General features: G+C 45.9%; 1 protein-coding gene across 1 annotated transcript; it reads left to right on the top strand.

Annotated features, from left to right (window-relative positions):
• Positions 1-10769: 10769 nt before the first annotated feature.
• On the top strand, positions 10770-11378 carry LOC123581409 (lysine-rich coiled-coil protein 1-like). The gene has a single exon (XM_045447477.1). The coding sequence runs from the start codon at positions 10770-10772 to the stop codon at positions 11376-11378; it is 609 nt and encodes a 202-aa protein (XP_045303433.1).
• The last annotated feature ends 1695 nt before the right edge of the window (positions 11379-13073 follow it).

The raw sequence follows: 13073 nt of genomic DNA, 5'->3' as shown, positions 1-13073 counted from the left end.
GAAGGGGAAGAGGAAGGAAGAGAGGGTATATGACCCATTTTATTTTAAGCTAATGACCACAAACCTCCAATCCATTGAGTTTCCATAGTAAGTTTCCCACTCTCAAAGACAGCACTTTTATATTCTCTTCCCTCAAAACTTTCCCTTCCTAGTGCCTCCCATAAGGCCTCCTTTCTCAGCTGATGACCTCACCTCACACTCCAGTGAGAAAAGAAATCTTCAGAGAGGATTATAACTCTTTGTACCACCAGACTGATAAACTTCCCTCAGGTAGTCTGTTCTCTGTCTTCCCTCCTGTTACAGTTAGGGTGTCCCTGCTCTTAGTAAAGACCAATGTCTCCCCTCATGCACTGGATCCTACACCCTTTCACCTCCTCAATGTCTTCATCTCTCCTGCACCATGAGTCTCTCCACCTTTACTGGATTATTCCATTAGAATGCAAACATGCTTCTGTTTCCCCTCTACAAAAAACAATAACAAACAACTCCCTTGACCCTCATATCGTCTTTCAGCTACCTCCTTTCTCTTTCACAAAAGAACTTGTCTATGCCAGCTGTCTACACTTTCTCACCTCTCATTCTCTCCTCCATCTCTTCCATCTAGTTTCTGTCCCTACCACTTCGCTGAAGCTGTTCTTGTCAAAATCTCCAATGACCTCCATGTTGTCAAATCCAATGGATATTTGTTTTTATTTGTATTCAGTTCAGCCTCTCAGCAGCTTCCACCTGGTCAGCCCCTCTTCCTTGAAATGCCCCTCCCTCAGCCTTCATAGCACTGCATTTGCCTGATTTTCCTTACCTCCATAGCTCCTCCTCCTCATGGGCTTCTTTACTGGTTCTTTTTCCACCTACCTCAAAATGCATCATCATGTATAGTGCATCAGAGACCAGCTCTAGACCGTCACTCTGTAATCACACATCCTAAGTGATCTGATCCAGGCCCATGGCTTTAAATGTACCTGTATATCGATGTTGTAGACTACGTGTTCCCCACCCACCAAATTCATATGTTGAAATCTCATCCCCAGTGTAATGGTGTGTGGAGGTGAGGTCTTTGGGAGGGAATTAGATCATGAGGGTAGAGCCCTTAAGAATGGGATTAGTGCCTTTATAAGAAGAGGCCAGAGCTACATCAGCCACCTAGTCTATGGTAATTTGTTATAGCAACACAAATTATCTAAGATACCTCTAAATTTCTATTTCTAGGCTACATCTTCTCCCTGAGTTCTAGATTCATAGCCAACTGCACTTGTTGATATTTCCACTTGGAAACCCAAAAGAGTACTTGCTTCCCTCATCACCAGGCGTTCTTTCCCGCCTCTTCACCGTCCACTCATCCCCATCTCTGTGAATAACAACACCAACTCCATTGTTCAACCTTTCCTCTCCTACATCAGGCCCATCAGTAATTCCCCCTGGTTATACCATCACATAATCTCTCCTATTGTCCACTTCTCTGCATCTTCGTTGACGGGCATCCTATCCCAAACCATCGTTTATCCTTGCACTAAACAGGACAAGTAAGTCTGCAAAGAGCTGCAGAACTGGAAGAAATCATCATGGGTTCTGAATTGGTGAGTGCAAAACAGGCACCAGAGGCACCCAGCAACCTATGACTGTTATGGCCATCTAAGCCCTGAGGATTTCAGAAATACCCAGCAAACATTTCCTTCAGAAGGACAAAACCCTGCCTCAAAATGAAACAAAACAAAAAAATCTGCTGGGTTGAGAAACCAAACTGAGCTGGGAAGTAACACTAGGAGTAAGGAGAAGAGAATGTTCAAACAGGGAGCAGGAAAAGGTCCCAGATGAAACAAAACCCAGAAACTGCTGTAACAGCAAAATACAGCATCTAAGGTTCTCACCTTAGCAGGTAAGGCCTGTAGGCCAATAGGAAATAGAGCAGATTTTTCTGAAACGAGCCTTAGCCCTGAAAGGCAGAGAAATAGTATTTTGCACCCTTCACAATAACAAAAGAGGGAGCCCTGAGCTGTGAAGCTGTGAAAGGTACCCTAGGTCATTCCTTTTTCATAAAGGAACCTTCCAGTAGTCAAGGTTAACACATTTCATTTCAATCTTGGAAAAGAGGAGGAGAAAGTGACCTAGCCACACATAAGGTATTACAAGAGAAAAAATGAACTGCACATATTTTGACAAGAAGACACCAGAAGAATTCAGACACTAAGCAGATGAAAACTCTGACCTAACACTTCAAACAGGGCTGAAGTGAGCATAGACAATATAGAAAAAGGAAATAAAGCATAGAAAGGAGAATAATGAGGATAAGACAACAAAAGTAAGGAAAAAAATACAAAAGACCTGCAAAAAGGTGATTAAGGATAAAAGATAAGCAAAGGAGACTCAAATACACTTGGAGTCTCTAAGGAAGAAAACAATCAGTGAAGCAGAACAGACACTTAAAGCTATGTTTATTAATGGCAATATGTATGTGCATTTGCAAAACAGTTGCAGGTGTGCATGCAAAAGGTGGTTGACTTATTTAGGCAACGCATGCAGCGTTCTGACCCTGGGCAATAACTCCCAAGACAGTTTTGAACTTTCAGATCTGACATACTTGGTTTCGAACTCTAGTTGTACACTTACAAGCTATGTATGGCACATTCTTTGTTGGGGCAAATGGCAGCGATAATTCTTCCTCCCTGTACCACCCCTTAGGTAGTCCGTTCCCGTACTGCTGAGCTTGGCCGTGGGACTTGGCCTGGCCAACGGGAGAATAACAAATATGATGCAAGCTGGATTTGGAAAAGTGCCTGTGCCTGCTACTCGTGCTACTTTTGGAACTCAGCCACTGGGTACAAGCCCTGCTGAATAATGAGAGCCTCGTGGCCATGTCTCCATCACTCAGCTGACATTGAACTGACTCCTCCTCTTCCCCACATACAAGGCCCCTTGGTCATCCAACCCCCACTGAGCCAGGCCAGCCAGCTCACAAAATTGTGAGAAAACTTCTTGCTGTTTGAAATCATGAGCTGTTGGGCGGTTTGTGATGCAGCAAAAACTAACTTATATACTGTGTGATTTTAGGTGAGTTTCTTAATCTCTCTGGGTCTCAGTTCTCTCATCAGTAATATGGCGATGAGACAAGTACCCGTGCAGGGCTCTTCCGAAGATTAAATGAGAAGATATATCTGAAGTGCCTGACACGCCATAAAATACTCAGCATAATAAAAACAAACAACCTCCGCAGGCTGGAATGGGGCAGTCCTCAGGCTGAGCACACTGCTTTAGTACTTTGTAGGCAGTCCTTATACCCAGGATGCCAGAGGAAAGCATGTGAGAGAGCTGGCAGCTGAGACCGAGGTATGAAGGTGCATACCCTGGGTCGCAGCACTAATCATGGAGGAAAGAGGGTGCACTCTAGGCTTTCCCTGCCACCTGCCCCCAGGCTATCTGCCCTGGAAACGATGGATGCAAGGGCACTCGGGGACTCGGCTGGCTCTTCCAGGAGCATAAAGTATAGACTTCCGTGGACAAGAAACAAACCAAAGAAAAGGACAATTCTCATAGGCAGTGTGGATATCCAAATGTATCGTGGATTGCCTGGAGACCAGAGACCCTAATAACAGTCTGATGCTGACTGGGCTCTGACTCACAACAGACATTTGACATTCTTGTACATCTCATCCCCACAGCTACCATAAAGGGAACTTCCATTGCTCCCACCATTTTACATGGAAGAAAGCGAGACTCTCGAGAACCACTCAAAGTAATTTTGTCCAGGGTTACCCTGGAGCCCAGGCCTGTCTCCTCCCAGATTTGAGGTTTGAACGCCAGCCCTTTAGGGAGCTGCAATAGATTCCAGGAGAAGGTGTGGTGGGTGAGGGTAGCTGGCAGATGGGTACTGGCTGGACTTCAGAGAATCTAGAGTCTTCCTGGAGGGGCCAAGAGTGAGGAAACAGTTTCACTATAAATTTTGAAGGAAAGGAGGAAGTCACCTCAGCATGTATGAGGGAATATGCTGAGAATATGAGGGCACAGAAGGTCTCGTGAGAGCTTTGAAAAGTACGGTTGAAGGGCTCAGGAGGCCTCATAGAATATGCAGAGAATGTGAGGGCACAGAAGGTGCTGGAGTCCTTGAAAAGTAAGATGATAGTCTTGGTCTGATAGGAAAGGGGTAACGGGCTGTTTCTAGGCATAAAAAGAGGACATTGGACCAGATGGTCTGGAAGATTTCCCTCCAGATGGGGAGAATGGAGCCACGCACCATGAAATTTCACACTTTATCATGAGCTGTCTGTCAAGAGATGCCACCAAGAGGATGAAAATGTAAGGCAAAGAGTGGAGATCTCACACCCAGAGAACCAGCAAAGGAGGAGCGCCTGGGTGGTTCAGTCAGTTAAGCATCTGACTTCAGTTCAGGTCATGATCTTACGGTTCATGGGTTTGAGCCCTGCATAGGGCTCTGTGCTAACAGCTGGAGCCTGGAGCCTGCTTCGGATTCTGTGTCTCCCTCTCTCTCTCCTCCTTCCCTGCTCGAGTTCTGTTTCTCTCTCTCTCTCAAAAATAAGTAAACATTAAAAAAAGAGAGAGAAGAACCAGCAAAGGACTCATCTGCAGAATATAGAAAAAATGCAAACTATGCACCAGAAAAATGTTCAAGAGACCTCGACCAGAACTTCGCAAGAGAGTGGGCCATCTAGGTGGCTCAGTCAGTTAAGTAGCTGACTCTTGATTTCAGCTTAGGTCATGATCCCGGGGTTGTGGGAGTGAGCACCCCGTGTTGGACTCGATGCTGGGTGTGGTGGAGACGGCTTCAGATCCTCTCTCTCTTGGGGTGTCTTGATGGCTCAGTCAGTTAAGCGTCCAACTGACTCTTGATTTTGGCTATGTCATGATCTCATAGTTCGTGAGTTCGAACCCCACATGGGGCTCTGCACTGACAGCGTGCGGCCTGCTTGAGATTCTGTCTCCCTCTCTCTGCCCCTCCCCAACTTGTGCGCGCGTACTCTCTCACAAGAGAGCAACCCCCCAAAGCCAGGAGATACTAGGAAAGGTACTCAGTATCACTGGAAACAGGGAAATGCCTGTTTTTGTTTTGTGGTTTGTTTTCGTTTATTCTGACTTTCACTTTAATTATTATAATTAGATACAGAATTTAATTCCAAGCATAAGAAAGAATCAGAAGCACCCAAACACTTCTGGGGGAGGAGTTCAATTGGTAAAACCTCTTTCAAAAAATATTTGGTGTTGTTGTGTTTGATAAAGCTGAGTATACAATGCCATGTTAACACAGAAATTCCACTGTGAGGCAAACAGCCTCTAGAAATGCAGACTTGTGGGCTTCAGAAGATATATATATGAATATTCATGACAGTGGTGTTTAAAATGGCCCTAGGCTAGAAACATGCATAACCCCATGAATGGATAAATGATCTGTGATTATATATCTTTTCGAATAGAATGGAATACCACACAACCACGAAAAGGAACACATTGTAGTGAAATTCAGAAGTGTGTTGAACTAAAGTATGCCGTATGATTCCGCTTAGGTCAAGTTCAAACACAAAAACTGAACTATCATTTTTTGAGATGTCTACTTAAGTGATAAGCTATACGGAAGGACGAGATTACCACAGAAGTCAACGTAGGGCCCCACAGTTGGGATGAGGAGGAAAAGGAGCCAAACTTCTGAGGTGTGGGCGGCATTCTGTTCACTGACCTGAATGTAGTTGGCTGGACATTTCCTTTGTGATAAATCATTGTGCCTTATATTTTTGTTTTGTGCATATTTTCTGCATATGTGTTTATTTCGCAATTTAAGAGCGGCGTATTTTATTTAAAATTTTTTCAAAATAGACTCGAAACAGGATATGATGATGTCGATTAGGTTAGAGACAGATTGCATTCCAAGGTGGCTTAAGTGTTCCCGAATCGCCTTAAAAACTGTGATGGGAGAGCCTGGCTCTGTAGGACGATGAGGTCTAAAACTCAAAACCCGGAGACTAGGGAAGGGGCGTGACTTGCTGCTTCCCTGGCTCCCAGGGGCCTGGCTGAGAAGGCCGAGCAGTGAGAATGTTGGACTTCTCCTGGAGCTCAGAGTGAAACTTGCACCCCGCACGAGACTCCTTACTTCCCCTCGAGAGTCTAGCCAGAGGCCTCTGCTCTCTGTGGGCCCACAGGACTTCTACTTACCACGACCTCAAAGACTCAGAAGCTCGAGATGAGGGTTCCATCCGTTTGTGGAAATTGCTCTCAGTAAGCTAGTGCGTTCCAGGTAAGAGGTGAGCCAAACATGCGGGTGGCATGTGGCGCTAGTTGAGAGGGAGGACGGCTGAGGTGTGAACTGGAGGAGGGGGTGGGGAGGCCCGGCTGAGGCAAGTGGGACTTCTTGCATCTGGGCTTCCTAGTGGGACCCGCACATTGACGATAAAGTGTCCGGGCCTTCCTTGGCTTGTGTATTCATTCAGCAGTATTTATGAAGCATCTACTTTATGCCCCACACACTTCGAGAGGGTAAGGAACTTATATTTGAGTGTTGGGGATAGAAAATGGATCAAATTTCAAAAAGTTAAATTGCATTTAGATCCTTGCTACTCAACGTGTAGTCTGGGTCCAAGCAATGCCAGCATCACCTGGGCCGTCGGTAGAAATGCAGAATCTCAGGCCCCATTCCAGACCAGTGATTCAGAATCAGCTTTTTAACAATATCTCGAAGCCCCGTGTTAGGTCATGGAAAATGCCATGCAGAGCAACAAAGTAGGGAAGGGGCATAGGGTGGTGACACCGCATCTAGGCCTAGGAAGGCGGAGTCTTCAGAAGGAGATAAATAAAGAGCTTTGCTGGCTTCAGGTGGAGACCGACAAAGGCCCTGAGGTCAGGGTGTGCTGGCTTGTTCCCCTCCAGCCTGGAGAACGGTGTAGCTGAAAGGCAGGAGCATTGGGGTTGCTGTCACAGAGGAAGCCGAGACCGCAGGGCAGTGGGACAACCAATAGTGTCTGTACTTCTAGGCCCTTCTGCGTGAGGGAGGGCCTCTGATGGATTTTGAGCAGAGGAGTGACTTTTAGCCAGGATTACATTATAGTTAAGGGATTAATTTTGGCAGCCGGTTTGGAAATAGACTCAGTAAGCGGGAGCTGGGAGACCAGTTAGCAGCTGACAGGCCTGATTCAGCAGAGATGGGGTCTGGCCCCGGGAAGGAACCATTAGAGTGAAGAGAAGTGCTCCAATTCGGGGTGTATTTTGAATGTAGAACATGGGGGACCAACTGACCTGCTGTGTGTGCCACATGAGAAAAGCAAGGGAGCAGCGGGGTCTCTTGTGGCTCTGGTCTGAGCAGTGGAAGGAGGAACAGGAATAAAGGACACAAAGAAAGAGCCTGCCGGAAGAGCAGGCTCCCCTAACTTCCCGCAAGTTCCTCGGAGAAGCATGGACCAGAGTCTCCTGGGTCTGGGGTGAGAGCCCTATTGCAGAAGGAAATGCCTTAGAGAATTTGATTTCACCTGCACATTATTTTGCAAATTCTGCTTTCTACTGTATAGTGTAGCCACGTTTGTCTTAATACACAGCACCCCAGCTAAGAAAACAAAGCCAGAGAGGCAGAAACGAGGCAGAGAAGAAGTAGGCAGGGACGTGACAACCTAGCAGACTATGGAGAAAAGTAGTAGTTAAGGTAAGGACTCAAGAATGGCCTGAACAGAGGCTCTGTGGCCTGAGGGAGCACGGCTTTTACAGAGAGGCTGGGGAAAATGGGGGACAGCTGTTGTGGCTGGTACTTGGAGACTGAGGAATAGGTAACAGACCAGACGTGGGTGGCCTAGGGTTCTTACTAAGGACTATTTTAGAACAATAGTAAACACGAGGGTTTGGCTGGAGGAGGTATAACCAGACCGTCTTTTAAAAATTTACTCTGAAAAAAAAAAAAATAATAATAATTCCTCTGGCTGCTTCCTGGAGCATGATTCAAGGGTGTGTTCAAGTGGATGAAGGCTGATTTGTAGCGCAAGTGAGAGAAGACGGGGCTCAGACAAGGGATGGAGCAGCGAGGTCGGAAGGCAGGGGTATATTCATTCCCCAGGGTGTTTAGTAGGTAAAATAGGCCAGACTTGATGGGTCTCACGATACAGACATTTTCTGCCGGCACCTGAGTCCTCTTCAAGCAGAGCCCGCTTCGCTCTGCTCAACATCCCTTCCCCCACCATCCGCCTCCCAGGACACGGCCTGGACCTCTCCTCTCCTTCCCAGCCCTTGTCGTGGCTGTTTTGCATATTGAGGGGGCAGGGGTATTGTCCGGCCATCACACAAGACCGTAAGCCTCCCCAAGGCAGAGAACATGTCCGTTTAGTTCTCATGCTTGCCCAATACCAAGCGTAGCACCTGGCTGAGGGTGCACGCCCAACTGGGCATGTGTCATGGACGGGCAGACAACAATATCACACCAGTTGGCACCTCGCACCACAGGGGGCACTACATATGAGGAAACCGGGACCCTGATAGAATAAGACAATCGTGCAAGTCAACACATGAGCAAGCGACCAGCCTGGCTCCAGATCCACATCTGCCTGTGGTTGTCACCTGGCTGAAGTCACTCCTACCAGAAGTGAAACCCAGCCCCAGCCCTAGCCTGTGGGATAAGTCCTCCCCGGGGGGGATGGGGACCCTATAACACACTCTGGCATTTTCCTCTCTTAGGCTGGGCTAGCCACCCTGGGATCTTAACTGCCAGCCTGTACTAGTAAATCCTTCACCGGCCCAATTTTCACTCCTCCTCATTCTTCCATTTTGAGGAAGTGACCTGCGGCCTCCCTGAAATTATTTCATTTTGCCAAGATCCAGAATTGATTTAAAACCCCCCCGCAAGGGGCATCCGGGTGGCTCAGTCGGTTAAGCTCCCAGCTTACGCTAAGGTCATGATCTCAGGCTTGTGAGTTCAAGCCTCCTATGAGGTGAGTTGAGCCCTGCATCAAGCTGAACATGAGCCCCACTTGGGCTCCGCTTTGTCAGCGTGGGATTCTCTCTTTTTCTCTCTCTATCCCTGGCTCACTCACGCCCTCTGTCTCTCAAAAAAACAAAAAACACCCTCCAGAAAACATTGAATGCCTCCCCTGGCAAATTCAGTCTCGCTTTAGGTTCTATTTAGGGAAGGAGGTTTCCCTCCCGACCAGTAACGTTTTAGGGCCAGACCGGCCCAACCTTCCCAAGGATGAGTGAGGGTCCTGGTCCCACAGCCCAACCTCGGTGTGCACAGCCACGCGTGGGTACAGAGCACTGGGTGTGTGCGAAACATTGCTGCTTTGTTGGTCAGCTAAAAACTAGGAGCACCTACATTTGCAGGGATCGCATTTTGCTTTTAAATCACAGTCCACACCTGTTCTGTCACAGCAAGCGGTCCTCTTTAAAATGAGGTAAACCCTTTGTGCACTGAAATAGGAAATGGATCTAAATACATTGTTTGGGAAGAAAAGCTGAGTTGAGAACCAGAATGTACCATCTGACCTCACATCTGTTGGATTAGAATTTAGATACGAAGGCTTCAGGAACACAGTAATATACCCAGTAGTTATCTCTGGAGGGGGAAGCCGGGGAAATGTGACTTTGCAGTGTATAATTGTCGCTGTGATTTGGTTTTTTGGTTTTTTGTTTTGGGCGTTTACGTTTAGCACAAACAGGTATTTATTTTGATTAAATGGAAAGACAAGACACAATGAGGTAGAATGGATACAAGGTCTCCAAACAGACCACCCGTAGCCCATTAGATGCTGCCGTGTCATTCCAGCCTCCCTCTGAGAGTGTCATCGCTAACAGCCACCGACCAGTCACTCTGTACCCAGCACAGTTCCAAGCCCTTCATTTGTAATCACGCTTTAAACCTCCCAACGCCTGTAAGATTGGTACCACTATTGGAGTGGTCAAGTGAGCAGGCTCTGGACCCTCTCCACGTGGGTTCAAGTCTTGGCCCTTCCATTTTCTAGCCATGTGACCTTAAGTTATTTAAACTCTCTGTAACTCAGTTTCCTCATTTGCAAAAAAAGGAATAATGATAGGTCCACATTTACCACGATTAATAGCATCTTCCTGTGTTCTTTCATGCCAACTATGAGGTTAAAATGCAGACACACGCACGCACACACGCTTATATACATACACATAGTGTGTGAGGGAGAGAATATTTGATGACCCTTATTATTTCTTCGGGCATAAGCACAGGGTCAAGCCAGTTCTGCTTTTGTAGAATTTTTGAGTGATTCTAGTTTAAATTCGTTGCTTGCTATGTTTTGTTTTCTCATAAATAACTCCATTTTCTTTTTTTCATTACACAAATAAATAGTAGTATTTATGACAAAAAAAAATCACAACATACAATTAAGTAAGAAAGACTAAAATTATCCATAATCCTCAAACCTAAGGATAACCACTGATAAATTTTACACATTCATTATGTATTTCCAATCCTCAAATTTACACAGTGTTTTAAGACTCATTTCCTTAGTCTGTTATATTTTAGGATTCTCAGCCTATGTCAAAAATACACACTTTCAATATCAATGGCTACCTGGTATTTATAGTATATGAGCATAACATAATCTCCGCTAGAAATTTGAAAGCTCGATCTTTTCAAGGACAAAGAACACATTTGTAGCAAAAGAATGCATTTAACAGAAAGTTATTCCTCTATCTCCCTTAGCAGAGATTCATCCATAGTCAACAGAATGGAAAATTCTAGGATCTATGACTCTTTTCAACATGAACTTGAGGATTATGTTAGAAAGCAGAAAGCCAGAGGATTACAGCCAGAGGTTTGCTCTAGAAAGATGACAGAAAACTCTGCGTGCAGAGAAAGGGGACACGCTCCACCCCAACCTCTAGTGGGGGAGTGGAGACTCCCCTTCAGGAGGTCCCACGCCTTCTCCAGTTCCCACAAAAGGCAGAGAACAGTGGGCAACCAGTTACCCCCGGGGTCTGACCTACATCACCCCAGACAAAGACTGGAATCTCTAAACCACTATCAGAAAAAACACGACCATTTCTTCAAGAACGTGTGGCTTCCGAGCCCACCTGTGCAAGGAAAGCCCCCCGACCCCCATGCTGCACAACGCAGAGAAGATACCAGCCGCCTGCGGGAGGAGGGTTACACCAGAGCCTATCAGGCTGGAGATCAAGATCGAGGCCAGAGAAGGTCCAGGGAGAAGCAGGTAGAGGGGAAGACGAAGCACGGCGAGGATGGAGATTCCCACAAAAAGAGCAAGAAAAAGGCCAAGGGGCAGCCAGTCAGCACAGAGAAGCCCAAACACAGAAAGAAGAGCAACCAGGACACCACAAAGGAGGGAAGGAGGTCCCAGAGAGAGAAGAAGCAACCGGGCAAAGAAAGCACGCAGGAGAGGGACTTGTGGGAGGACGCTATCCTCGGCAGCTGTTACTGATGTTGGGGATTTGGGGCCCCGATATTAAACGACTTGAAGCTGTAAGAAAGGCTGGATTCAATGACATTGAAGCGATTCAGTGGCCACCACCTCGAAGAAAATGAAACTTGATCCCCACCTCAGACTCTGTTAAGATATAAAACCCAGATGGTTTAATGATGTAAATGTAAAAGCTAAAATATAAAACGATTAGGGGGCACCTGGGTGGCTCAGTCAGTGGAGCATCTGATTCTTGATTTCAGCTCAGGTCATGATCCCAGGGTCATGGGATCGAGCCCCAGTGTCAAGCTCTGCTCTAGACTTAGACCCTGCTTGGGATTTTTTCTCCCTCTCCCTCTGCCCCTCTCCCCTGCTTGCTCTCTCTCTCTCTCTCTCTCTTTCTCTCTCTCTAAAATAGAAATAAATTTAAAAATTTAAACTATTAGAAGAAAGCATAGGAAAATTATTTTTAATCTTGGAGTGTGAATGGTCTTCCTGAATGAAACGCAAGAGTCAGGGTCCATAAAAAAGAAAAAATAAATGTGTTTGCAGAAACATTTCAAATCTGTATAACAGGGGCACCTGGATGGCTCTGTCAATTAAGTGCCTTATTTCGGTTCAAGTCATGATCTCGAGGTCCTTGGGTTCCAGCCCCATGTTGGGTTCTGTGCTGACAGCTCAGAGCCTGGAACCTGCTTCAGATTCTATGTCTCCCTTTCCCTCTGCCCCTCCCCTGCTCACTCACTCTCCCTCTCTCTCTCACAAATAAATAAACATTAAAAAATAATTTTAAAAATGAAAAAAAATCTGTATAACAGAAGGGTTTTTTTTTTTTTTTTTTTTTTGCAAATTAAAAAAAAAAAAGATAAGTATTGTATATATGCATAGAACACCTCCAAAAAGATTTGCTGAACTGTTGGCTCTGGGGGCAAAAACCAACTGAGTAGGGGACAGAGGTGGCAGGCAGGTAGACTAACTTTTCAAAGTGTTCATTTCTTTCTATTTTGAATTTTGTAATATCTGAGACTATTACCTTTATTATTTTTTTAAGATTTTTATTTTTACTATATTTTTTAAATGTTTATGGGGTGCCTTGGTGGCTCAGTCGGTTAAGCGTCCGACTTCGGTTCAGGTCATGATCTCACGGCTTGTGGGTTCGAGCCCTGCGTAGGCCTCTGTGCTGACATCTCAGAGCCTGGAGCCTATTTCAGATTCTGTGTCTCCCTCTCTCTGCCCCTCCCCTGTTCGCGCTCTGTCTCTGTCCCTCTCAAAGATAAATAAACATTAAAAAATAAAATAAAATAAATGTTTATTTTTGGGAGAGAGAGAGAGAGAGAGAGAGAGTGAGCAGGGGGATGGGCAGAGAGAGAGGGAGACACAGAATTTGAAGCAGGCTCCAGGTTCCAAGCTGTCAGCACAGAGGTCTATGCAGGGCTCGAACCCACAAGCCTTGAGATCATGACCTGAACTGAAGTCGGGCCACTTAACCAACTGAGCCACCCAGACGCCCCTCGAGATTTTTTTATTTTTAAGTAATCTCTACCCCCAGCATGGGACTGGAACTCACAACCCCAAGGATCAAGAGTCGAATGCTCCACTGACAAGAGTCAGCCAGATTCCCCAAGCTTGTTACCTTTTAAATAAACAAATATTTTTTTACAGGCAAGAAACACAGTGGGAAAAATATTTGTAACACTCTATATCTTTTGTGTCATT

Source organism: Leopardus geoffroyi, chromosome A3, assembly GCF_018350155.1.
Source record: "Leopardus geoffroyi isolate Oge1 chromosome A3, O.geoffroyi_Oge1_pat1.0, whole genome shotgun sequence".
Lineage (NCBI taxonomy): Eukaryota > Metazoa > Chordata > Mammalia > Carnivora > Felidae > Leopardus > Leopardus geoffroyi.
The sequence above is the reverse complement of the archived record's forward strand: the minus strand, read 5'-3'. Positions and strand labels throughout refer to the sequence as shown.